The 25,594-nt window shown below is 42.5% G+C and overlaps 1 protein-coding gene across 11 annotated transcripts in view; it reads right to left on the reverse strand.

Moving 5' to 3' along the window:
* Positions 1 to 25,594, reverse strand: part of lrba (LPS-responsive vesicle trafficking, beach and anchor containing) — a 175,428-nt gene that overhangs the window by 103,874 nt on the left and 45,960 nt on the right. For 10 of the 11 annotated variants that reach the window (XM_084931659.1, XM_084931658.1, XM_084931657.1 and 7 more), the window contains exons 22-33: positions 20,296 to 21,591; positions 19,931 to 20,127; positions 18,973 to 19,126; positions 18,269 to 18,449; positions 16,513 to 16,646; positions 15,839 to 15,946; positions 15,554 to 15,695; positions 14,525 to 14,864; positions 9,055 to 9,224; positions 7,154 to 7,238; positions 6,733 to 6,866; positions 5,979 to 6,040 (exon numbers count right to left, since the gene is read on the reverse strand). In XM_084931659.1, the coding sequence (XP_084787785.1) occupies positions 5,979 to 6,040; positions 6,733 to 6,866; positions 7,154 to 7,238; positions 9,055 to 9,224; positions 14,525 to 14,864; positions 15,554 to 15,695; positions 15,839 to 15,946; positions 16,513 to 16,646; positions 18,269 to 18,449; positions 18,973 to 19,126; positions 19,931 to 20,127; positions 20,296 to 21,591 (3,003 nt within the window). The remainder of the gene's footprint in view (positions 1 to 5,978; positions 6,041 to 6,732; positions 6,867 to 7,153; positions 7,239 to 9,054; positions 9,225 to 14,524; positions 14,865 to 15,553; positions 15,696 to 15,838; positions 15,947 to 16,512; positions 16,647 to 18,268; positions 18,450 to 18,972; positions 19,127 to 19,930; positions 20,128 to 20,295; positions 21,592 to 25,594) is intronic. The other variant, XM_084931650.1, reaches the window with a different exon arrangement.

Genomic DNA, 25,594 nt, shown 5'->3' on the forward strand with positions numbered 1-25,594 from the left:
AACCACTTGAACTCGGCCAGAAAAGTAAATGTAAGAGGAATACATAAATATATACAGAGCATTTTATAAGCCAGTGGTATGTTATTTAAAAACAGACTTTTTCCTCTTTTTTTCTTTTAAACTTATTCTGTAATATGATATGCAGTTCAGCTGGTGGATTTTAATGGTGTGAGGAGAAAAGGAATATTTAAAAACACCATGCAGCCGTTTCAGGTCCAAATCAAACACATGTTGAAATGAAATCATCACCTCGTCCAAATGTAATTTTTATGACATTTCAGTGCAGTAACGCACAACATTTGTATAAATTTTCCAGAAAACAAAACATTAAACAAGTTTTTTTCTAACTGACAATTTTGAGCAATCATTACAGGTTTATTCTTAACTATACTGACTGAAAAAGGTTGTTTTTTATTCCCCAAAATGCTGGGTCCAAGCTGCTCTAACTGCAGCATAATCTAGGAGAAAATGAACAAAATGGCAATTCTTGGGCCTTTTATATGCCCCACTTCTTCTGAGGAAGCTCTGCGGTGTTGCAGGAAACGTTTTGTGGGATAGTACAGTAGCAGTTCACGGCCCATTGCACAAGGACTGCAGGATCAACCGGGACTGGCAATGGCAAACCAAGGACCGAAAAAGACACACATAAACAAAACACTGTTCCCCAAACAAACTTTGTTTCTGCACCACTAATTATTCAGGAAGCTAAATGCACAAAATAAATGGTAAATAACGCTATAAAAAGAACTTTGTACGCACAAGGCAATTTGTGCGATCTCCAAGTTAAGGATTTGGGAATAACACAAGGTAAAGATTCCCACTTTAAAGCTAAATCATGCCAAATATTTGAACCTCTCCCGTCCCAGATCATAAACGAGGGCGAGTGAATTCCTACTGAAAATGTGCGCGAAGACGACGGGTCGTGGTTTTAACAACAGGTTAGCTGAGAGAGGATAGCGAGGGGAAAAACAGAAGCGCATTCCAAGGTCTTATAACAAGGGACCTGACAGGTAAGAAAACACTGCATTAGGAGTGCCTGTCGGGAGGGGAGGGAAATTCATTTATATGATAGAAAATTATGTTGCGTATAAATAACCGGCCATTCGTGCGACTTGAAGCCCAGTTCACAGTGAAATCCGCCTGGGAGCCAAATTAAAAGCCACTCAATATTTTTAGGAGTCTCCTGTCTGATTTTCTCCTCTCAGCTAGACTTCACTTCCTGTCAGGAAGCCCTCCTTGACCCTAAGCTCCTCCAACACAACGCACCCCGCTGCCCCCTTTGCGGCTGCATAGTTGGCAACGATGGGGAGTCTGCAGAATTAAGTGCCAGTTGGCGTTACTGTGTTTTCTCTAAGCCTCAAAGGTCGGTGAAACTTTCAAAGAATATGCAGCATGATATTGTCCTATGAACTAGAGAGTAATGGCAGGGACAGTGAGCCTCGTGGCACAGCTGTAAAGGGGCACTGGAGCAAAGCGTGGGGCGAGGGCCAGCAGAGAGGGAGGGGAAAAAATAACACTTTGATTTTCACTGATCTTGAACCTTGCGTGCCTCTTTAACAGCACGATGGGGTGCGGGTCTGACTGTGCCGAAAAACGATGGAGAAAGTATTTTTTTGTCCCTTGGTTTCATCGCATTCCTCACTTTTCTCTCAGCTCCCCAAGTGGTTCATTCAACACGGCCTGCGTTTGATCCATCGCTTATGGGAGAGAAGAAGAAACAATGTTCACTGACAGAAATAAATGACTATTTGAGCAACTCAAACATGGGACCGGCTTTCACAAGCGTAACTTTTAAAACAAACCTGTTACATAAAATATAAAGTGCACAAAAGTAACCGTCAAGGGTTCAACTTCCCCGTTCCCTCGTTTCTCACATTATGCTATTGATTTTCATGAGCGTACACTCCCGAACTGTTCCCCGACTCCGTGGGTTTAAACTTCTGCGCCCAAGTCGCTCTCCACTTCTAACCTGGAGGTCAGAGGGTCAGAGGTCAGGAGCAGCCAAGTGTTTGGGGAAGTCAATGTCTTTCTCCCTGCAGACTGAAGGAGAGGTGCCCATCTGTTAAACAGGTTAACTTTGGTGAGACGGACTGGGAACATATGATGATGCACAGTCATTGGATTAGCGGGTTAACACCGATGTTATTGAATTACAATTTAAGGATTATCTGCATCAGCGGCCACGACAAAACGCTTTACTTAAATCAGAGATTGACAGGTGTCCGAGAAGTGTCAATCGGGACCAAAGTAGTGGATCAAACAACAAGAGTATAGAGGTGGTGGCTGCTAGCATGGCCAACCATATATATCATAGATATATAGCTTTTGAAAGAATTTTGGATTCAGGAAATGGGACTTACAAAATCTAAAATCCATCATACGGGACATTTTTCAGTGTGTTTTTTCTTTTTCCCACTGACACTGTTAAAGCAAGTTTTTCAGTGCTTTGTAAATTAGGCCCAAACCAAGCCTCTGACAGCATAGCAGAGCCACCTGATGACCTCGTTTCAGTATTCAGTTTTCCCCTCTTTCTCCCTCTTCTGCACCCAGTCTTGACCATCATGAAACCGACACTCCACGAGCCCACAGCACACTCCCTCTCCCTCCCTCTCTTCCTTCCACTCCATGTACAGGATGCATTTCTGATAAATGGCAGAAGGATGGATGGTCTGACAGAGGTGCCGGACAATAATGGCTGATCTACAGGACACAAATGCAGCTACTGAGAAGATTTATGAGCCCCTGCTCATCGTAGACTGTCCAGTATCCAATGAGATGATTTCTCAAAGCTCTCGACGGATGGCAGCAAGCACAAGGAAAAGCTCTCTCTCTCGTCCCAGTGCATTACTTATTAATCAGATATCTTTGGTAGAAGCGAGTTCAAAAACTGCACCGGGGAAGCGAAACGTTGACTGTGAGTACGACAAAAACGGGAAGACGAAAAAGTGCAAGAGGAAAGCAAAGTTACTGAAAAGAATAAGGGGTGTGGAAAAAAGTGGGAAAATATTTTTGGCGTGCAAGATTCGCATTTTATGTGGTTCAATGAGAAAATTTAGATCATATTATATAAAAGTCCACCTTTGAATGAGCCGTCACATAGAGTAACGGCTATTTTTATGACAACTGTACTGGAGGCTCAAGTTTGATCTAATTCGCTTATTTAAACTTTATAATTGTACTTAAGGTTTAAAGTTGTGCATAATTAATGTTTTGGTCAGTTTGAAATTAGAGGTGGATACCGACACAAGCAGCTAGCTGTCTGCAAATCATCACCACAACTAAATTTGACAGTATTTACGGTGTTGGTGCCTCTGGGAGCATTTTGTACACATCACACTGGCTTTTATTTGCTGTTAATTGTAAAGAAGGACCTTGTGCTTAGTGTTTAGTATTAGTTAAGATTTATGGGAAATATATGTGAATTGTACCTATAAAGTTTCTGGATGCAGCTCACAAACAGCTGACAACTTCTGACTATATTTAGTCACAATTATGATTTTAACTAAAGGCTTCAACATGAAAGTCCACAAGCCAATCGTTTGTGGTACAATGTTATATACATCTTTTTTTTACAGTTAGTTTTTGTTTAACTAAGACTGTAAAAAAAAAAAAAAAAAAACTGACTCGCTATTCGACTTTTTATAGGTCAACAATTAATCTCCCATATCCTCCCAAATACACAATAATGCGAAAGTGTCAGCTGTAATCCTTTAAAGACAATAAATACTGAATAAATAAGAACACAATTGACAGTCAGCCTTTTTTTCCTATATTGAGTAGTCCTCAGTAGTGGTTAAAGCCAGAGTTTATGATCATTAATCCTCACTTTGTATATTCAGCAGTGTGTGAAGATCAATATTACAGCTGAGAACAAGGGCAGTATGCCACCCCAACAGTTAATGTCTTATCAAAATGGTCCTTTAATTGGGAGCGCTGTTGTACTCGTCTCGAAAAGGGGTACCATCAAACAGCGGTTTACAATCCCCTCCTCAATGCCAAGCTGATGTGGCCGCCAATGCAACTTTCATAGGATCCCTGATTAAAAACTGCTCTGCAGTCCCCAGCCTCCTGACCCTTCACCCTGGCTCCACTCCATCTCAAAGCTTGGGAAATTAATTAAAATTTCACAGAGACGGTATCGCGTCACATCTCTGATGAAGGCATGGGGGTTGAGAGGGGAAAGAAAGAAAGAAAAAAAAAAATCAATCAAAATCATCTCCATCTACTCGCTCCACTGGTTGACTCGAAGGCGGGGGGGGGGGGGGGGTGTCACAAGATGGCCACAGAGGCACTTCCTGTAAAGAGAATTGAGCGCTTCCTGTGCCAGAGGGCCCAACAAACTTTGCTAAATAACGTCATCAATCACGGCACTGGCCCACTCTCCCTGCCCCACAAGGAGAACCAACACACACATAATTATACATTGTAATTTAGCCCAGAGGAAAGTCTGTCCCTCTTTTCCTCTTTTCCCTTGTGAGAGGCAGTGCATTGGCCCTACCTTTCTAGGCCCCCCTCCTCTTCCCCTTTACACAACAATAAAATTACATTTGCATTAGCTGTAAGAGAATTTGGTTGGATGATTTATTGATGCAATCAACACTATGCTGTCCAATCCCTGGTCCTCCGACTGAAACAGTGTGTGTGTGTGTGTGTGTGTGTGTGTGTGTGTGTGTGTGTGTGTGTGTTTTGGAAATTGGGTGGGATAGCTTGGAGCTCAGAGAAAAAGAAGAAATAGCCTGGGCTAGGGACCAAAGAGGGGGAAGCGTGGCATGAGCTGTGCAGTGGAACAATCACCAAGATTCTGCCTTTGATTAGATTAGCATTAAACAACACCCTGACAGATATGACAAATAGGTGCATTAGAGCCTGTCATTCTTCTCTCTTTGGTTTTCTATCTAGCTTTCATTCCCGCTATTCCGTCGTCCCTGGACATTACGGGGCTCACATTCCCTCCCCGAGTCCCACTAGCCCCAATCTATGCATGGCCACTGACATCCAAACAGATGTGTAATCTGACTGTATTAGCTTTTTTTTGTTTTTTTGAGAAGAAGTAAAGTGAACTATAGGAACTAAACAAACGTATGGGGGTTAAAGGGTGCAGGAACGAAACGACAGGAGCTATTTCTTTAGGAAATGAAGCTGATAAAAAAAAAAATACAGGAGAGTGGAGCAGTGAGAGGGGTGTCATTAATCAGATGTGCTTTTGTATTATTGGAAACCTTGTTTTTTTTGTGTGCGTGTCGTTTTTTTTTTTTGTTTTTTTTTTATGAGGTTCTTTAAAAACTATAAAGATGCACAAAAACACGGCCTGGGATGAGTTATTATCTGCTGTCCTTGTCACTGGCTGTGTATGTGAGGGCAACTTCTTGTTTATTTATTTCTGATGTACTATGAACATAAGTGTTTTTCAAGCAGAATACACAGACTAAATTCACCCTAAATGTAAAGCTTACCGTGTGCTGCATTTATGGTCTGCACATGGTAAAGCCCTTCAGTAGCTTTCTGTCTCTAAATGCTAATCAACTGTCCTGAAGTGATGTATTGACAACCCCGATCATTGATCTGCCCACGCCTGCTTATGATCCCTAAATTAGTATTCATGAATCCAGCAGCAGCTAAATAAACTTGGCAACAAAACACCCACAAGACAACAGAGAAGAGAGGGATAATCAATGCAAAGCACCATCAAATCTACATTATCCCTCCTCATCAGTTTGGCCCAGGCCACAAGGGCCCCGCTCAGGTCAAAAGGTGATGCGGACAGGTCGCCCACCCTTGACCCTCCAACCAATATTTGCGGCCAAATATACCTTCGCTCTGCCCTCACGAGGGGAAGGGTGAATATGGAAAGGTAGACAAGGTAGGGTGGGGGAGAGATAAGGCTCTGTGGATTTACTGCACTCAAGGTGAGGCTGATAAATCAGCCTGCTGGAAAAGCAGAGCGCAGGCCTGAGGAAAGATAAAGATGCCAGACTTGCCTGGGAACACAGAAGCATGACAAGCTCCACCACTGAGCTGCTGGACTTCATGCACACCAGACCTGGAGAAATATAAAGTAAAGGGAGTCAGACATAATGGCATATGAAAAAAGAAAAAGTTTTGTGTTTGATTTTAAACAGCTTTCTGGATTTCTGTGACAGCACACGCTAACCATCAGGGATTACCTAACCTTGTGCCATCTGCAAGGGAGCGGATAGTATTGATGGGCCTAATGAGCCGACATGATGTTACTGTAAACTAATACATATTTGGGCCTTGTATTACAGGCCTGGCGTGGCTAGCATATGTCCCATTGATCCCTAATGGCAAGCCCTGGGCTTTTAAAGGGCAGGGGGCCGCTAGAGTGTCCAGAGTGCGCTTCAGCGGATGTTTCATGTGTCTCCGTGTTTCACAGAGACACATATAACATCACATTCGTACAAACACACATGCATGCACATACAGCCCCACCCTATTTTTCCAGCCCCCCCTTACAGCTATCAATCAACTTTCCATTTTGTTTGGTGGCAGCAGACATCCCAAACACTGCTATTAGTGGCCTGGCCTCTGACCTGGCCCCCTGGAAACCTTCAGCACGGCTACCGGCACAGCGCGACTCATCACAATATTGGATTAACAATAGCCTGGACATATTGTTGCAATTAAATAAGAATCCCTGCATGGTTGAGGTTTGTGAGGATGATCTAAAATGATGATGCGACTTCTAAGGAATTTCCATAATTTTCTACTCACTGGTGCCCTCAATAAGGAGCTCTTGTCCATGGCTGCCCAGCAGAGTGCGAGAGAGGAAAGGGGCAAAGTCCACAAAGATCTCCCTCAGCAGGGGAGCTGCCTTTTCAAGGGCATGCTCCAAACGCTCCGAGATACTAAAAAAACAAAACAGACAGACGGAGTAATTTAACAGTCATTGGCCAAAAGGCTAAACAAACTCTTTGAAAACTCACAAAAGATGGTTTTAAAATGGTTTTTAAAAATACACCGTCAGCAAAAATGTGTTTTTAATATGATGAAAAAAATATGGAATAAAGACAAAAACAATAATCAGAGCATATGCATAAATAACTGATTGTGTAAGCGCATGTGCATAAACAGCTGATTGTGCATGTGTGCGAGAAAAAGAGAGCGAGAGAACGAGAGAGAGAAGATGAATCACCTCATATTGGGGGCTGTGTTCTGGGTCACAGGGGAGAGTGGGGGGACAGATGGCAGGCTAGTGCTGGCTGGAACCTGGCCGCCTGCTGCAGGGAGAAACCAAAGAACTCTGTTATTAGTCTGGATGTTGGACAAGAATGGGACACACACACACACACACACGCACGCACGCACGCAGCAATACATTATATGACCAAGGTCACACCATAAACCTGTGAAGAAACATGCCTCTTATGAAATAATACAGAGGTCTCCATTCAAATGTATAGAATAGGTGGATTTATGGTTGAGTATGTGGGGGTACAAGTATCATTTTATAGTTAGATAGTGGATGATGTACTCTGAGCACAATACATCTCCCATAACAGTGTATAATTCATTGGGTTTGATGAGAAAAATCTTTCTATGTGAAAGGATGACAACACTTTATCTTCTGCTTCAGTCACACTTTAAAGATGAATTATTCGTAGATGGAAACAATATATGTTAGACAAAAGCTTAAATATGAAAGAAGTATTCATTACAAGTAACTCCATCCATTGTTATTTTTCTATTTTCATGTTTTCTTGTTTCCCCTCATTAAGTCATTACATACCAATTTACCCCTCAGGGCTGCTTTTCTGACCGTTTCATTATACAACTAAAAGGTGCTTTACGACTTCATTCTGGAGACAGAGGCACATGAGGTACAAAGTCCGCGTGTGATTGATCTTGCAGTAAATTCACTTCCCTGCGGCTCATAAATAAGCTAATGCCCAGCTGAATATGGAGGAGGGGGATTCCTCTGGTGTTTCAGTGGGCTTGTTTTTCCAGCCAGGACAGTCTCCGTGCAGGGATAACTCTCCAGGAATGACACAGTGTAATGTGCACTGGAATGTGTGTGTGTGTGTGTGTGTGTGTGTAAGGTGTTAAACAGCGCCATGTGGACCTGGTGAGAGTATCCCTCTCAAGTTGAAGTAGCACCTTCAAACAAAGAGGAGTAAATGAACGTCTCCATTAGTCCTCCCACTGCCCCACTAAAACACACACACACACACACACACACACACAGCATATTTACTCAACACTTCTCAGTGCCATCTAGCAGTCTGTGCATACAGCTAAGCTACAATTATTTACTAGCACACACACGCACCCAAAAGTCCTAAAACATAATCCACATACTCATGTCAAACCCTCCTCTCTTAAACACACAGACAAAAAAAACCCATTACACTTTTACACAGAAAGGGGACAAAAACTGCTGATTTATGTCACTTATGAATCAACTAAGATAGGTATGACTTTAATATATTGTTTTATTCAGTCACCATTCACCTTATTCCTCCTCCTACTGGAATTATTGTAATACTGGGATGTCCCAATAGCCTGTTAGTTAAGACAAATACCAAATAACTAATGTCTACGTTTGATTCCCCCCCCACTTGAATGGTCCCTTGATACATGAAACCCACCCTTTCCAAATGCACTCTATTGCATCTCTGTTACAGTTATGCATGATCCAGTGTGATTAGTACAGTTTGTTTTCGGTAGTTTCTGCGTAATCCTGATGACTAACCCATTACATTTTTGTGCAGACTCACATCATTTTCTTTGTAATTGCATGATGGGCCCTGGCACTGGCAGAGCACTGCCCTAAAATTGTCTCAAATGTTTTTATTTTTTTCACATTCGATACTGCCTTAGCTTTTTAAATAATTGAATCAGTGTTACTCATGCTGTCCTCCAGCCTGAAGAAACTGGATTACACTGTGCAAACACCATTATTCCATCAGACATACAGAGAAGCACGATCTCTAAATAAATATTGACTTTCTCCTCAGCAGACTCATCCACCCTGTGACTTAGCTGGCCTCGCTGCTCTGCCAATACTGCAGTCCGGTTTTGTGTTTGTGTGCTTACAGGCTGCAGAGTCTGCAGAGGTGCTCTGGGAGGCGTCGCTAGAAGATACCACAGAGACGCTATCGATAGGTGTCCCACCAGACACGGAGGCGGAAGCGGTTGCCAGGACGGGGGTGGAAGTGCCTGGAGATGGCATCACGCCCGCTTTCTTTGGTGCAACGATGACACTTCTGTAGAGAGAAGAAAAAGCGCTTATTATCAAGACTCGTAGATCAACTGGAAGAAAAAGCCGATGCTGCCAATTCACAGAACCCTTCATAAGATTTTTGCACACAGCATGACTAGAACAGCACCACAACCTTCACTGACACATTAGAGTAGAGGAGTAATTATGAGCAATTTAAATAAGCAGAATAGTAGCCAAAGCAGTCCACTGAACCTTACCATAAAACAGGACACCTGATGTAATGTCTCAATTTAAAAAACTGTTTTATTTGGACATTTCTACTTTTAATGAAATACATTTTTCTTTAGTCAACAATACTACTTTGAGAAAACTTGAAGAAACTACAGTTTGGCTACACTGAAATCAAGCTTCATCTAAAACATCTTTAAGTGTGCCGAAGTGCTTTCTATCTAACGTTCACCCTCTGATGAATGCACTGGGGTTAAGTATGTGAATACTACTGAATACTTTTGCAGACTAACAGCCAGGAATCAAACCATCGACCCTCCAATTAGCAGATGATCTCTACCCCCTAAGCCATAGCCACCTGTTTTATTAGATGTCATCTTCTGCTTTATCACATAACACCAGCTGCATGTTATCTGATATTAATACAACTTCTACTATGATGCCTGATATTTAGTCTACCAAAGCAGTACATTTATAATAATATACTTCTATAATATCTCAGTTATTCTAGAAAACCTTCTAAAAAAAATACAAATAAGTGATTTTTTTTTTTTTTGCTCAAATTCAGGTTATTTCAAGGAAAGAAAAAAACATTTTGAAATGAAAAATGTCCTGATAGACTTGGCTTTTACATTGGCTTTGCCTTAAATAAGGTTTGCGTCCACACTTGATTTTAAAATGACAACTTTAAGTTGTTTGTTCTAAAAATGTAAAAAAAAATAAAAATAAAAATATCAATGTATCCTTAGATACAAATCCTGACATTAATAAAAAACAACTGCCAAGCATCACAAAAAAAACCTCACTGACAGCCAGATTAAATATGTACATTGAGTTTCTCTGTAACAATGATGCTGCCTGTTGAGAGGTCCCTCCTGTGGAGTAACAGGAAATGTTTCTCATAGTGATGTGGTACGAGTAAGTGGAGTTCAATTCTCATCCGGCGAACAGCAGATGCGAGGAGAGCAGCATGCAGATAAGCTGTCAGTTTAGACCAGGGCTCTGACAGACCAGCGGCCATATCAAAGAGAGCCTGGCCCTGCTTATCAGTGCTGACATAGGAGAAGCAGGGTCTAATCCCTGGCTACTGCTCCCCTCTCAGAAACACGACCCAATGCAGGTTTTAACAAGACATGCAAGAATACGTCAAATTTGAATATGCAATAAAAAGAAGAGGCGCAAACACAAGAGCTTGCATACATTCCTGCACGTCCCCAGTTTCAGAGTGTGTATGTGCATTCTTTCCTGCACACACACGAGGATAGTTGGCTCTCTGTACTGCAGACAGATACCTGGCTGCTGTGTCAAAGCATGCGCTCAGCTGATTTAAGGCAGCTGATCAGATCTATTGTTACTAAAAGTTACTGTAGCTGTTAAATCTTAACAGCTTTGAGGAAAAAAATAATAACTGTGTCAGGAAGGCTCGACAGATGGAAGGTCCACTCAAGGTCCACGTGATGCATAAAACCCAAAGTAGTGACAGAAGAGAATGAAATCAGTATTGATAGGCAAGAAGAGTGGAGATAAAAGTATCTGGTAATTTTTTTTCTGTTCAGATAGTGAGTGGACTGGACGGTGGTATCAAGAAGCAAGGGTGGCGCTGACATGAAGCACCCTGGGTGTCAAAAGCAGCAGAGACGGAAGGAGAGACACCCCTGCTGAGTGAAGGCTGAAAGCGTGCGTGGATGTTTTCAGAAATATTTTAATGCACACACATGAGTGTCCAAATAAATGTTCGAGTGCACGGGTGTGAAGAAGTCTGCCAGTGAGCATGTCTGCATATGTGTTTGGCCTTCCATCTGTTCCTCAGCAAAGGCTCAGTGAATTATTCAGCAGGTCATTAGCCACACTTATCATGAGTGGGTCGCCCCAGTCGATTAATCAGCCGTCAGCGGCCCCACTCAACCCGCAAACAGGAGCCCAGGGCAGAAAGTGTGTGTGTGTGTGTGTGTGTGTGTGTGTGTGTGTGTGTGTGTGTGTGTGTGTGTGTGTGTGTGTGTGTGTGTCTGAATTATTTAGAAGGTCTAACCTACTATGGCTAAGTGCAGCTATGACTCCAGTAAACTCTGCTACTTCAGGTAAAACAAGTGTGAGACCGAATAACAAATTGTCTCAAGTTGCATGTACATAAAAATACTCTTCTCTGGAGACTTTACCTCAGACTGACACGATGGAGAGAAGAGTGCACCCCAGCAAAGCTTTGATCATAGCTTTCACTATGTAACAACAACACTGACCGTACGCACACAAACACATTTGTACACATCTTCACCCTATGGAGCTGCGGCTGGCGGAAGTCGGTACCTTGATGTTATCTGTGATCTGTAAGTGTGAACAACATCAACTAAAGTGCCCACAAAAACAACTGCCTCATTAAACCAATGGAAGACACTGGTTTAAAAGAGGGTAAACAGTTCTTTGTTAATTATCCAAAACAGAGTGAAAGACATGTTTACACACAGTAACCAAGGAAGCATAAAAAGCTATTATTAGCCGTAATAAGAGTGCGCCGCTTACAAAGCCCATATCTTAACATCGTCAAGTAATCCTGGGTTTAAAGACAGAAGACCTGGGGAACTCCCTTGTCCTTTGTTTATATTATCAACTGAGTTTCTCTTGTGTTACTTGATGTTAAATAATCTATTAAAAATGGAGATGATCGAGAGCAACCATCTAAAACTACGGTATTAAATACGTGCAAAAGAGCTCAGTCTTTATGTTTGTCAAACAAATATTAAAAGAAAACATTAACAAATCTCAGTTGTGGTAACCAGACTGCATATTAGACCTCGCTTTATCAATTTCAAGGTGTTATATACTTGCAGTTTTCATTGGTGGCTCAATTCTTTAGTAAATGATATATGAAAAATGTACTAAAAACAATGGCAGATATTTATCATTATGTCCTGATTCGGATATAATATGGATCTTTGCAATTAACACTAGCACATAAATGTGTGATTTTTATTATACCAGCTAAAGTGGGTTCAAGCTTCCTCAAGGTACATCACTGCAGGTGAACTCCAATGCAAAGCGACAACGTCTTTATTAACTGACTTTTCTAAAAAGGTAGGCCTTGACTGAGAGCTGCGCTCATGTCTGATACGCTTACCGCCAGCAGTACATTAACAACATTTAATCATCAACAAAACTCATCTGTACATCAGCTCTCACATGCATGCAAAGCCTGCTACCAGGAATGCAAACAACCGCACCGTGTATATCCCACTGTCTAACACTCACATATTCTGCCGAACCATGAAGTCTAAATCACAGACTCGTACAATGACACTGTTTAGTTCTGGTTAGTATCAGCAAATATTTGCAGACTGGCTGTCATAACAGGGGCATGGCTGAGAAATGCATGGGAGAAATCCAGCATGTCTCCACTAGTAAATAAATCTGCAGGGATACTTCACCCTCTGACCCGCCTCCAGTTTTTATCTGGGAGATCCCGGCTTTTTTCATACATTGGTCTCATAAATCCAACCCTCTGGGCAAGCAGAAAGTTGCCATGTTTTGGCAGGAGATGTCAGTGCAGAATGTCAGCTCTGGCTTGTACTCGTGTCCCTGGAAGACTTAGTGGTTAGCGGGAGATGCCGAGCGGTGATAAAGTCATTGCAACAGATAATAAACACCATTGGAACATATCTACATGTGTCGAGAGGTAATTGGTAAGGGTTGAGAGACAGCGGGGTGATAAAAAGCAGTAAACCGAGAATAAATATAGGCTTAAAACCAGAGGATGACATGAATGGGAGGGGTAGTTTTGACTCGGAGGCATCAAAATAACTTGGCACACTGACAGACAGTAGTGTGTGTAGGACACACTAAAGGCTGAAGTGACTGATCAATCAATAAAGCCAAACATTTGGTGGTATCCACTTCTTTTAAATTCCCAATTAATTGTTATTGTTAATAATAATAATACTATCTAATATATAATCATACATTATAGATCAAAGAGTTCATTGATTTTTTTCTGCTTAAAGAATAATTCTGGTGATTGAATATTGTGTGAATAATATGAATAAGATGCTGGTTTTCAGTTTAAAATAATATAAAAGTCTGGACTTGTTAACCTCCACCTGGATTTGATATAAATTTTTTTGTGCAGATGTGCAACTGATAAATAAAAAGGTAACTGGGGTAAAGTCTACTGTCAGCGTGCCCTGCATGAAGAGGCTCCCATAACCAGCAAGTGAGCTGTTAGTCTACGTTCTCCAGCTCTCCTGACGTCCTCTCTTCCTACTGAGTGTGCTCAGCGGACAGGAGCCAGTCTAATCCCCCTGATATGAGGAGCGCCCTGAGACCTGACAAAGCATTCCTCAGATAAAGACACGCGATCACAGAGATGCCGTGGAATTCCCACAGTTGGGGGGCAGGCAGACTGACTGAGTGTGAGCGTGTTTGTGAGTGACAAAGAGAAAAATGTAGAAATGTTTTCTTTGGTGCGTGAGAACTTTTGACTTGACACGCTTCCCCGTGACGGCTTCCTTCTCCCACTTCTCCCATCTCTGTGCCTCTCCCTCTTTACCCTCCCCGCCCCCGCCAAAATCAAGCTGTTTGTAAAAGTCTATGTGCGAAACAGCGCTCCAAATGCAAACCAGACCAGTAACCATCCTCCCTCACCTGAGCCCGTCTGTGACTTCAGTACCCTGCTCTGCTTTTGAAGCCTTACTCCTGACTGTTCACCCCATACCGCTGGAGATAACGCAAATTATATACATATTTTTTTTACTTTAAGAAAGGAGGGAACCCCTTATAACTGTTAAACAGGGACAGACAAAAGCTTTCCTCAAAGCTTTTTCTCCGTCTTAAAACAGTTTTTTGAAAGGAGGAAGTCTGCATGAGGTGAGGACCTTAGTAAAGAGAGAAGTCGTCACCAACAAAGACTCCCAGTCCAAAGGGGCTTTTGTTACTAAATGCTTTTCAAGATCTGCTAAAGCCCCCTCTGAGGAAATAAAGCAAAGATGCATTCAAGGTTTAACTTTCAAAGGTCTCCCGCAGTCATGTTGGGAGTAAAATCCTATGGAACTGTCAAATGCAAACGTTGAGACTATAAACACCATATGTGCTTTTTAAGTGTATGTCAATCCATGTTCACACCCTCACCTATCAAAAGAGCGGAACTGTGGCGATGGTTCTCTGGCTGCATCGCTCACACTTCCCAGGAACGCTGGCGGCAACAGGCTTGGATCCACCACGATATCATCAGTTGGAGCGCTCACCAGGCTGCGCAGAATGTCCTTCACATTTTTACCCTTTGAGTCAGCAGACAGAGCAGGTCTGACCTCAGATGACAGCGTGGACAAGGCCTCTGAAATGGCATCGGGACCGTGAGTTCCACCGGAGGATGACAGATCTGCGTCGCTTGCGGCAGTTGAGGTGTGGTCATCTCCGATGCCGGAATCATACCGGCGCAGAGAGAAGCCGTTCTCTCCTTCTGTGCTACCTGAAACAGCAACACTATCTGTGAGGACATAAATAATAACAAATAAGAGCATCCAATTCCATCAGAAAACCTGATTTACATATTTTTCTTCTGGACTGTCGTCTAGATTTGACCCGTTACTGAGATATTAGCTGCACAGCAGAAATGTCTCTTTTCTTAAAATTGACTGAGTTACATGGCACTTGTCTAATAATGCTTAATGTATCAAAAACAGAGGGCGGGGACAGAGGAATTATGATGGAACTATTTTTTTCTTTCTTCGTGGCATACACCCTGCTCAGGAGGTAGAGCAATCCCTGCTTGGGCAAGATACTGAACTTCAGGTTCCTCCTGATGTGTTCATCAGTGTGAATGTGTGTGTGATTAGGTGATTTATTTACATGACAAGTTACAATCACAATCAGGAGAAACGCACACAAAAACAATCTGCAGGTCAAATAAAAATACACAAACTTTAATAACAGCACTGCTGTGCTTCCACAATTTTTAAGATGATTAGCAGCTGTTTGGGGGTTTTTTTATAGTCGAACACTATGCAGTACATGAACCCACTTATTAAAAAAGAAAAAGAAAAGAGGAAAAAGTCAGGATTCATAGATCCTTTTCAAGTTGTTGAAAACAACAACTTGCTTCATTCTGATGCACATAAATGCGTCTGATGATTTTTTTTTCTTAAAGGTTCTGTATACCTGTACTCCTTGCAGACTGGGAGCGATGAGGGTGTTTCTTGTCATTGTGGGGCTCCAGGATGTCACGGTACTTGGACACCATGAGGACTGAGATGAAGTAGACGACGGCAAGAGCCAGAAACTGAGCCTGCTTACCGTCCTCCTGAAACAAACAACACACTAAACAATCTGTACGTGCGTCCTCTTTGAAAAGCACCAGAAGTTAGAGGAGGCTAGAAAAGGTGATTTCATACACGTTATGAGTGCTGTGTACAGGCATGCGAATGTGTCTGAGGGAAAACTCACAATGTCTCTGAAGACGACAGCCCTGAGGCGGTTTATGTCCATGTCCTGAAGCAGCCGGTCTAAATCTCTCACTGGAGACATGCCACCTGTCACAGCATCAACAGGACTCTGCATGCACGCATTAAAAATCAAGCAATTATCATGTGAAATGTATTATTACCTGCAAGGGAAGTGTAAACCGCACGTGCACGTTTACACCGTTCTGGGTGTTTATTAATCCTTCAAGGAGCAGGCTAAGGTTTAACAGCTTAGGGAAGCTATCCCTCCTGAGACCGTGTCCTTAACATAATGGCTTTTCTATAGAGCCACTGCATTATAAATGAGGTTTAACACCCGGTTCAGGGAAGAACAACATGACTTTTACTGGAAGTCACTGTATCAAATCAAAGGGGCAATGACAAAGGGCTTAGTCTAGTGTAACAAATAGCAACCCGTGTGGTAACATAATAAGATATGAGCTAATGCAATAACACTTGTGAACAGGACAAAGGGCAAAGCGCCTTCTGGTTGCCTACTGAGGACAGGAGAAGGACAAAAATGTGCGTTATACAAAAGATAATCGGCACAAATGTGGGAACCGGTCACTGAAAAGTATGATGTTATTTTGCGTTTGATGGTAGAGGAATTTAAAACAGCAGAAAATGTAAGTTAAGGTGATCATTTCAAGTACTTGCCTGCGCAGATGCAGACTTGGCTGTTCCAAGCAAAGTGCCTTGCATGGCTGTGTAGCTGCGGGCTGAGCTGTCTGCGCCGTTCTTAAACTGGGCTTGCTGACACTCCAGACAGTTTCTCACTGCGATAGCACACACTAGGGAGGGACGGAGAAAGAGATCTTATGTGACATCATACAAATAAAATCATTGTCGGGGGGGGGGGGAATGCGAACACAAAATTTTAAATCTTTGCATTTACAAGCCTCCGAACACAACAAAAGCACGCGTAAAACTGAGCCGCGAGAGGAGCGAGCAGAGAGAGACAAAAACAGGAGAGAAAAAGCGGGGCCGTGACAAGGTCAGTGCTCTGGCCAACTCTGGCAGCATCGTTCACTCTTGCCTGCTCCACCTCTCCTCCCAAGGTCATAGTGCAAGGGTGTGCTCTTGAATCACATCCACTGTGTGCAGCTCCCATAACAAATGACACTGCCGGGTGTGCACATGCTGAGTAGGCAGCGCGATACACCCTTCAACGGACAAAAAAAAGACGAAAAAAAACCTCGTTGTCCGACAACTTTAGGTGGGTTGAGAACTGGCACACTTAACATTTGTAATTTAATGTATTGCTCCTCTTTGGACCCCTCCCAACCTCCACTGCTCAGAGCGTGACAACTGACAAATGTTAACTCTGAGGCATTTAGATTACGAAGGAGGGAATTATTCCGTCTGGAAATGGGCTCGCTTTTTCCATTAGGACCACTCTTTCATACGACCATTTATAAAAGGAAGAAAAAAAGAGAGGAGAGGGAGGGGTGGAGACGCTAAAACCTTGTTACAGTTTTCCAAAATCAGATTAGGTGCCAGCAATGGGGAGCGCATACCTCATCAAATATTCATTTCATAGCGGCTGCTTTCTAAAACTGAACCTGTGCTATGGTGGCATCGTTTTCCTGTAAAACACACACAGCAGCAGCAGCAGCAGCAACATCAGAGGGAACAAGCGTTTTTAGATAACAAGTCGGCCTCTTGACAGCCGTTTTGTTTGTGTGCTGGACTGTGTTTAAAAGCAGAAACAGATACCTGAATGTGCAGCATTAAATATCCAAAGAAAATTCAATAATTTTTTTAAAGCTTAAGTACAAAGTATACTGTACTACTTTCATTTTTAATCTGTGCATGCTGCGTTGATAAGGTGTGCCGCAAAAGAAAAAAAAATTAAATGAATAATGTAAGATTTTCAATATCTTTTATTCAGTGATTGTGAGGCTAGGCTTTTGATGCTGTCAGGGGAAACTTTAATAGCCTGGAACAGAAGGCAGACAAAGGCCTCGGGCTACGCAGCAGTACAGTACAGCCAAGGCCATTATGAACAACTCACTATATCATGCGAGCAGCCATTTTAAAGTGTTGCCATGCAGGAGGGTTATAATAACAAGATAAGAGAGGGCTGATATGAGCGGGGTGAACGAGGCGAGGGGGATCCGAGTGGGAGCTGGAGCTGAAGATTGAGAGGAAGAATACAGAAGGGAGGGTCAAAAACACTGTAGGGAGCCATGACTGGGGCTAATACAGAAGGCTGCTGCCAGCTGATGTAAGGTGGATCAATGAGCGGGAGGGGGATGAGGGGTGGGGTTAGTAAAAGGATGAAACAGAAGTGGGAAATCCACTTGAAAGCCAGCTACACATGTAAAAACTCAGCAAGACAGAAAAAAAGCAGAGGACCAAACAAGAGAAATAAAGCTAGTTAGAAGCTCAGGAATAATGACAACGTGCATACCGAGGCGAAGGCACTGTCGGAGGATGCCTCCTGATGACATGTTTTTCTCAGCTTCTATCTCTGTGAAGTTGAGCGAGCTGGCAAAAATAAGAACGTCCACAAGGTTGATGAGGCGCTGCAAGAAGGTGACCGAAGCCTCCACTGACAAGCCATGGGAGGGCTCGATGTTTTCTAGCTCATGCTGAAAGTAGAGAGAGAAAGAGGAAAAAATATATAAATAATAAAAGTAATAATGAGGAAACCTCGCTAAACATTTTCTCTCAAAAGTAACATTACAGTCAGGTTTTACCCTGGTCAGAAGCCTCGACTTATGTTGAATAACCAGTGATTTATCACAGTTAGTAAGTTGTTACATACGTAACGTGTGCAGCACTGAAAATACATCAAGGCATGTGAAAATGCAATTTTTCACATTCAGGTTGAAATCTGGTTACAGAGCCCACGCAACTGAATGTAAATCAATTATAATGGAAGTGAACCCGCTCCTTAGACCGGTCAGGTCATTGGCAGAAGCAAAGAATGGTGCAAGAGAGCGGCTGTCACTGAGGTCAGACAGGACTAAAACAAACTAACGTTGTTAGGAAGCAGCTAACTGTAGTCTAATGTGATTGGGGAAAGGTCAATGTGGATGGATAACTTCCTGTGACCGGAGCCACAGCCACACAAATACAAACGTAAAATCACACGTGCAGCGAAGGACTCACGGAGGAAGATGTGGCAGCTGAGAGCAGAGGTAAAATGCCTCCGCAAGCCATGACGAGATTGTCCACCACCTGGGATATGAGGTGTATGCTGTTGTGGACAAACACCACATTCTCGCTGCTGTTTACAAAGTCCAGAATCGTCTTTGTGGAGTGACTAAAAGGCAAAAGACAAGAAGATGGTTTTAGTTATTGCAATGAAGTATTAACGTCCTAGGACCTGCCGTCCACATATGTGGACATCACATTTTGGGTTATTTAGACCAAAATACTCAATTTTGCTCTACATGGGCCTGATATCCACTTATGAGGACATTATACTGCCACTGTTCTATCAAAATTTTAAACGAATGTCCTCATATGTGGCTCTCATTTTTCTTAAAAACAAAAAAAAGGTAAAAAAATAAAATAAAATCTGGTAATTCTTTGTTTTTACATTCATCGGGCCCCAATGTAACCAAATATCAAAGAGAAATTAAAAATGCGTGTCGTGGAAGAGTTCGGGAGGTTAAGGCACCTCTAAATTCACCTCAAGTCACACTCACACAGCGTAAAGCTATGTGGCTTGTTCTTCTTTTATTCAGACACTTTAATATCTGGTCCCATTGCACAGTTCTAATGTACTTTTCTAGCTCAGGATCTGTTACAAACCAATTTCGATAAAGAATGACTGAAAAACTCACTTATTTGCTCTACAATTTGATAAGATTACACCATTCTGACAATTACAGATTTAGAGTTACATTGTTTTTAAAAGCCTGCTAACTCGTAATTTTCTGAACAAGACAGTAAACCAGTATTTTTTTTCACTTTCCAGTCTTTATGCTAAATTGAGTCAATCACAACAAAAACAAACAAAAAAACCCATAAAACTTCTGCATGTTCCTCAAAAAATCTTTAAATCCATGTTTCTGTTTATTGAAGCATTAATAAAATCAGAGCCCGCGGACTGTCGTCCTACCTTCTCCACATCTGGACATCTGTCTCAATCGAGAAGAGCAGGTCAGCGAGGAGACGCTGGTGCATGTGGGACCAGCGGAATTCTGGGATGCGAAACATGGTGGAGCGAGGCGCAGGGGTGCTGCTGTCTGTTGGCTGGCCTGAAGAACTTCCTGTGGCTGTTGATGCAGCAGCTGCTGACTGACCTTGGCTTGTTTCCTACAGAAATATGGAAGCCAAACGTCATACGTTTTAATGTGACACGAACCTTTGACAAAACACTTTGAAACTTAAACGCTCAATTTTGTGTAACACCTAAACTATAATAAACTATTGTAACAACTGAGTAACACATAAGTGCTAAAAAAAAGGGGGTGGATTGCATACTGTTGCAGAGGTCTCCTTCAGTTCAAGTTTCTCGGTGTCTAAGGCCACATTGGACACGTCCAGTCTGGCAATTTTGATTTCTTTGGTTTTGCTGACAGACTCTGCACCCTTCTGAGTGTCGGAGCTGGTAGAGGTGGTGCTACTGTCAGCGGCACCAGATGGGGTTTCTTCTCCAGTGGCACCGCTGGTCTCTGATGGCTGGACATCTGCAGTGGAGTCTGATGCCGCTGTAACCTCCTGGGCTGTAGATGGCGGTGTGGTGTCTGAGGGCTGCTGGCTTGTAGTAGTAGTTTCAGCTATGGAGGAAGACTGTTCATCGCCAGCTTTTTCTTTAGGTGGTTCTGTGACACTTTTCTCAGGTATTTCAGCTGGAGGAGTCTGGCTTTCCACACAAGGCGTCTGTTTCACTTCACTTTCCTGTGTCTCAACTTTTTCTTCTTCCTTATTCAGCTCCTGTTCTTCACCCCCATCTTTTTGTTCGTCTTCGTCCTTCTTCACTTCCCCACCTTCCTCTCCGGTGGCAGCAGAAGCATAAGAGGACTCCTCTTGGCTGTCATCAGCATCGCTAGGATGGACCTGGTCGCTAACAAATGACACGTCAACCTGGTCCTCATTGAGGACGGAAGCTACACCGAGCACGCTGTTTTCTCGCTCTGAAGCTGCTGGCGGTTCAGCCTCTGCTTCATTTAAAGAGTCTTCTGTCATTGACTTTGACGAGTCACCTTTGTTCTGTTCACTTTCAGATTTTTCATCATCTGTTACAGGTGTCTGTGCATCATCGCTACCAGATGGTGCAGAGACTTTACCCTCGTCCACCGCTTTTGTGTCAGCCGTTTCATGTTGTGCAGTTTTTCCAGTAGGAGTCTGTGCTTTCTCTTTGTTGACGTCTTCACTCGGCTGCTCTGTAGCACCTTTTTGCGTCTCCTCTCTGACACCCGAGCTATCTCTGGTAGACTCCTCCACCAGCTGCTGTTGCTCTTGTTCTTCGTCTTTGGCCCCGGCCAGGATGTTGGACACAGTGATGGATGCCTGTCCCCTTTCATCATCAACCTCCAGCAGGCTGGAAGTAATGGTGGAACTGGATGCTGAATCAGGGGATTTCTGGGACAGCTTGTCCACAGTCAGCTCAATGACAGTGGAGGGAGCGGTTTCCTCTGCAGGTGGCCCATTAACACATTCCATAGTCTCAGAGCTTTGGCTGACACCAGAGATGGAGCGAATCGTGCCGGTGGACTCTTGATGCTGGTACTGACGGAACATACGGGACAGATTCTCTTTGTGTTGCTCAAAGGTGACCTGCAAACACAAAACATGTGATGTTAGAAAAACTAATGTCGTACTGTTAACACACTTTATCAGTCTGCTCCGTTTGCCTAGTTTGATGATAAAAACTGGTTCATTGGCTTATTGCAGTCCATCCACTGATGATTCTGTGTGAATAAGGAAATAAGCAGGCCAATATAACACACACTAAAATGTTTAAAGCAAAATATGTATTAATATGCACATGTCAGTGATACCATTACTAATAAGAATGATGATGAGCCTATTTAGCACTGAAATTATCCAGTGAGATCTGTTCCTCAATAAGCAACCAAAAACTGCAGGTCATCAGATATTCATGTCTTGCCAGCCACAAAGTGAGCCAATCCCCACTCTGCTAAAACAACAACTACTTAGTTTGTCTTGATGCATGGTCAATCATCCAGGTAAGTAAATCTCCAAAGATGGAGAAACCTGCAGTCAGCTGAGATTGAAGAAGTCACTGATGAGTGACGAAACATTTCTCCCACAGAAAACGCTACGTCCAGATGAACAGAATCAACATTTGGAGAACAACTACTTGGTTTTTTTGACAAATAAAAAAAGTTACTTTACTTTATACCTCATAGTTATCTCACACACAGCATGGCTTGCACCAAAGTTAACTGTACAAATGAGCCCCATGTAAGAAATGCGCTCCAGTCCAGGTGATTGATACCGCAGTATTTTATTTGCATCGTACTTCTCACTAATTAGCAGCTAACCTGATAACCTGATATCACTTCCCTTTCACCCAAATATGCTAAATGAACTGGGCCTTATTATATTGCTTTTCTATTCTACTTGAGCACTCAGAGCACTTTATACAACATGTTTCATTCACACACATTCACACAAGCTCTTTTTGTGCATTTAACATTCACACTCAGATGAAGCCATTGGGAGCAAACTGGGGTTCTGTATCTTGCCCAAGGATACTCTGGCATATAGACTGTAGCAGCCAGAGATCAAATCACCGGCCTTCCGATTAGTCGATAATGTGCTTCTGAGCCACAGCCACACTTTTAGTTACCTAAATTTGGTTGCTTTTAGCCCAAAAACGCCAACACAGCTGCAGCCAAATTGTTTGGAGACTTCAAATCAGGCATTTTACATGGATTTAAACATTTTTTTTTTTTAAAGGGAGGGGGGGGGGATACTTCTGTAAAAGAATTTAGAAACATCTGTCCTATAGGAAATCTAAACATCTCAGTAAGGCTGGAAAAAAGCGTGTTGTAACCGTGAAAATAATTTGACCATGTTATTAGGGCTGTACTTATTCTGTATATAAATGAACATAAAACCCATCCAGCCACTTATCCACTGTATCCATTTTCTGCTTATTTCCTCATGTCCCAACAAACAGCAAACCCCAAATTATGGAAGCACGATATCCTCAAACTGCCTGTTTGTTGTGTGCTTCTTATAATATTTGAAAACTGGGACCATTTGTGGCTAACTGTGGCATATTTAAAACTTTCTCTCTCCCTCTCTTACATGCAGCTGCCCACGGCCTATTAACCTCTATCAGTCTTCTTACCATCTGATATAGGTATACTAGACTGCTAGTCTATAACGACAATAGTCTGCAGTGGCATTTGAGGAAGAGCCCATCCATGTAAGCAGTCATAGATTAGCGGTAGACACTATTAGTGTGTGTCTCCTAGCTGCGCTGAGTGCGTGTCCAGCATCGGCAAATCCTCCCACGCCTAATTTAAGACCCTGCATTAATCACTGGGATTGGAGGACAGAAAGTCAAAGATGGGTTGTAGGTGGAGAGGAGGGGGGGGGTCTGCTGTGTGAGTGAAACTAGACCCACTTTGCTGCTTTTTTTACCTGAGGCTATTTGGATAGGAGGAGAGAGAAAGAGAGAGAGTGAGATCTAAACAAAGAACATGGGAACGCTGGAGATGAAAAGGAAGGAAAAAAAAATAAGAAATTGCAAAAGGAGAAAGAGAGTCATTGAGAGTGGAAGAAAGGGAGGGGGGAGAAAGAAGCTGATTATTTGTAATTAATTAGGCGTTATTGTTCTAAATTAGCCTGCTACATGGGTGCTCATTAATCTTCTGTAGTGGGAAGCAGTGATTGGTAATCCATAGCTGTTTTCTGAGTGCACAGCCCGTTCTAAATGCACCAGCAGTCTGTCTCTTTCTTTCTTCCTTCCTCCCGCTTTCCCACTGATCACACAGCAAGACCTTCTACCCCATTAGTTTGAGCTTAATTTGACATTTAGCATTTTTAGCAATTAAAAGGCTGCATTCAGAGTGCACCGCTATGGAAATTATGTAGGCAAGCAGCTCAGCACATAACGTCATAGATTCAGGATGCAGTCTGTACATTAAGATGATGTATGCCGGCCTTAAATGGGGCTCTGTAACAGATCCAGTTACCATTAGACAGAGGTAGTATATGTCTCTGTGGTTTTTGAAAGAGCGTTTAGCTTCGCTACAAAATATAGAAACTGCCTTGGGTGGCTAGGACATCAGCGCTGATCTAATCTAATTTCATTCTACTCCAAGACTCAGTCTGGCCTCAGTGGGTTATGGAAAAATGCTATGGTAATGTACAAAAACATGGTGGGCTTTTCTAATGTGACAGGTAACATGGAATTAAGTGGATGCAGCACAGCCAGATCCTAGAAAAAGATCTGAAATGCCTCAAGACTCGAACACAAACAAAACCCAACTTGGACAACTTTGTGTTTTTTGTACACAATAATACTTGGACATTTTCTTTATTATTACTATTTAAATATTCTTAACTGCACTTCTAAAAAAGAAAGGAAATTTTTGCAGAGTTTTCACAAGTTCTGAATAAAAACGACAACCTGTTACAGTAAGAGAGCGGTGCAAAGCGCTGATCTTGAGAGGACCCCCATGGTAGGAGCTTGGGAGTCCCCATTTAGATTGGCGATAGATAGATAGTGACCACAAAACAAGGGGGAAATGGAGAGGGCAGCGTGGCTGTAATCCGATTTGCTAAATGCAATTCCTTCTCCAAAATCAATGTCATCTGCTACTGCAAGTCTCCATGCAGTTTTTCTCCTGTTCACAGTACTTTCTTTTCTCACTTCTTGTTAAAACTTTTCTTAGTTTTGTCCTGCCCTGCTGATCGAGGCTAATGCAGATAGGCTTCATTTTTATTTTTTATTACAACCATAACAAGATAAGCTTGTAGAAAGATCCTTCCATAGCGTGCAGTAACTTGCACTAAAAGTCAGAAAAACACTTTGGATCTCCACCATTTGGTTATCATTAATTTCATACAATATATATCTTGTAATATGTAATATTTTAAATATATGAATGCTGGAAATGTGCAAAATGTTAACTATGATAACCTCGACAACACTTGATGCACAGCTCTTTATCTAGCATTGGATCCTCACTTTCTTCCTTTGTCCAGTCGTCACTGGATCGCTCTCAAAACTCTTTGCCAAGAACAACAGCTTGAGTCAGGTGTGTGTGTGTCTTAATAATCCCAGAAGGCAAAGACTGTTTTGCTGAACTACTATTCCTGTGATGTTTAGCACCCCATGACAAACTCAAACAGACTAAATTATTACACTTGGGGTTTGAGCGAATTTTAATACCTTAATGCGTATTAAATTATGTCAGAGATATCTTTGCTCCTCTCTGCTTATCGCCATCTTTGTGGTGAAAAGTCTGGCAGGTGATGACGATAGCCAGCAGTGGAAGTGTGAAGGACATCGGGACCTTCACGCCTGATCTCTCCCTTTCGGAGAACTCGTCGTTCTCAAACTGATTTGTGTGCAGAGACGGATGAGGGGCACCTTGGGTGGGTTATGTGGGCAGAGAGTGGGAGGGCTGTTGTGTCACCGTGCCCACCTGCAGAAACATCTGTCTACTTAGAGACACTCGCGCAGATACACCAATGATTGATGTGAATAAATGCACATATGAACACACAAACACAGACGTGTGTGTGGGGAAACTATACACACAGCAACTTAATGCAAATAGTTTTTTCTTATATC

This window comes from Perissodus microlepis, chromosome 6 (assembly GCF_051167445.1).
Source record: "Perissodus microlepis isolate ML-2025 ecotype Zambia chromosome 6, ASM5116744v1, whole genome shotgun sequence".
In the NCBI taxonomy this organism is placed as follows: domain Eukaryota; kingdom Metazoa; phylum Chordata; class Actinopteri; order Cichliformes; family Cichlidae; genus Perissodus; species Perissodus microlepis.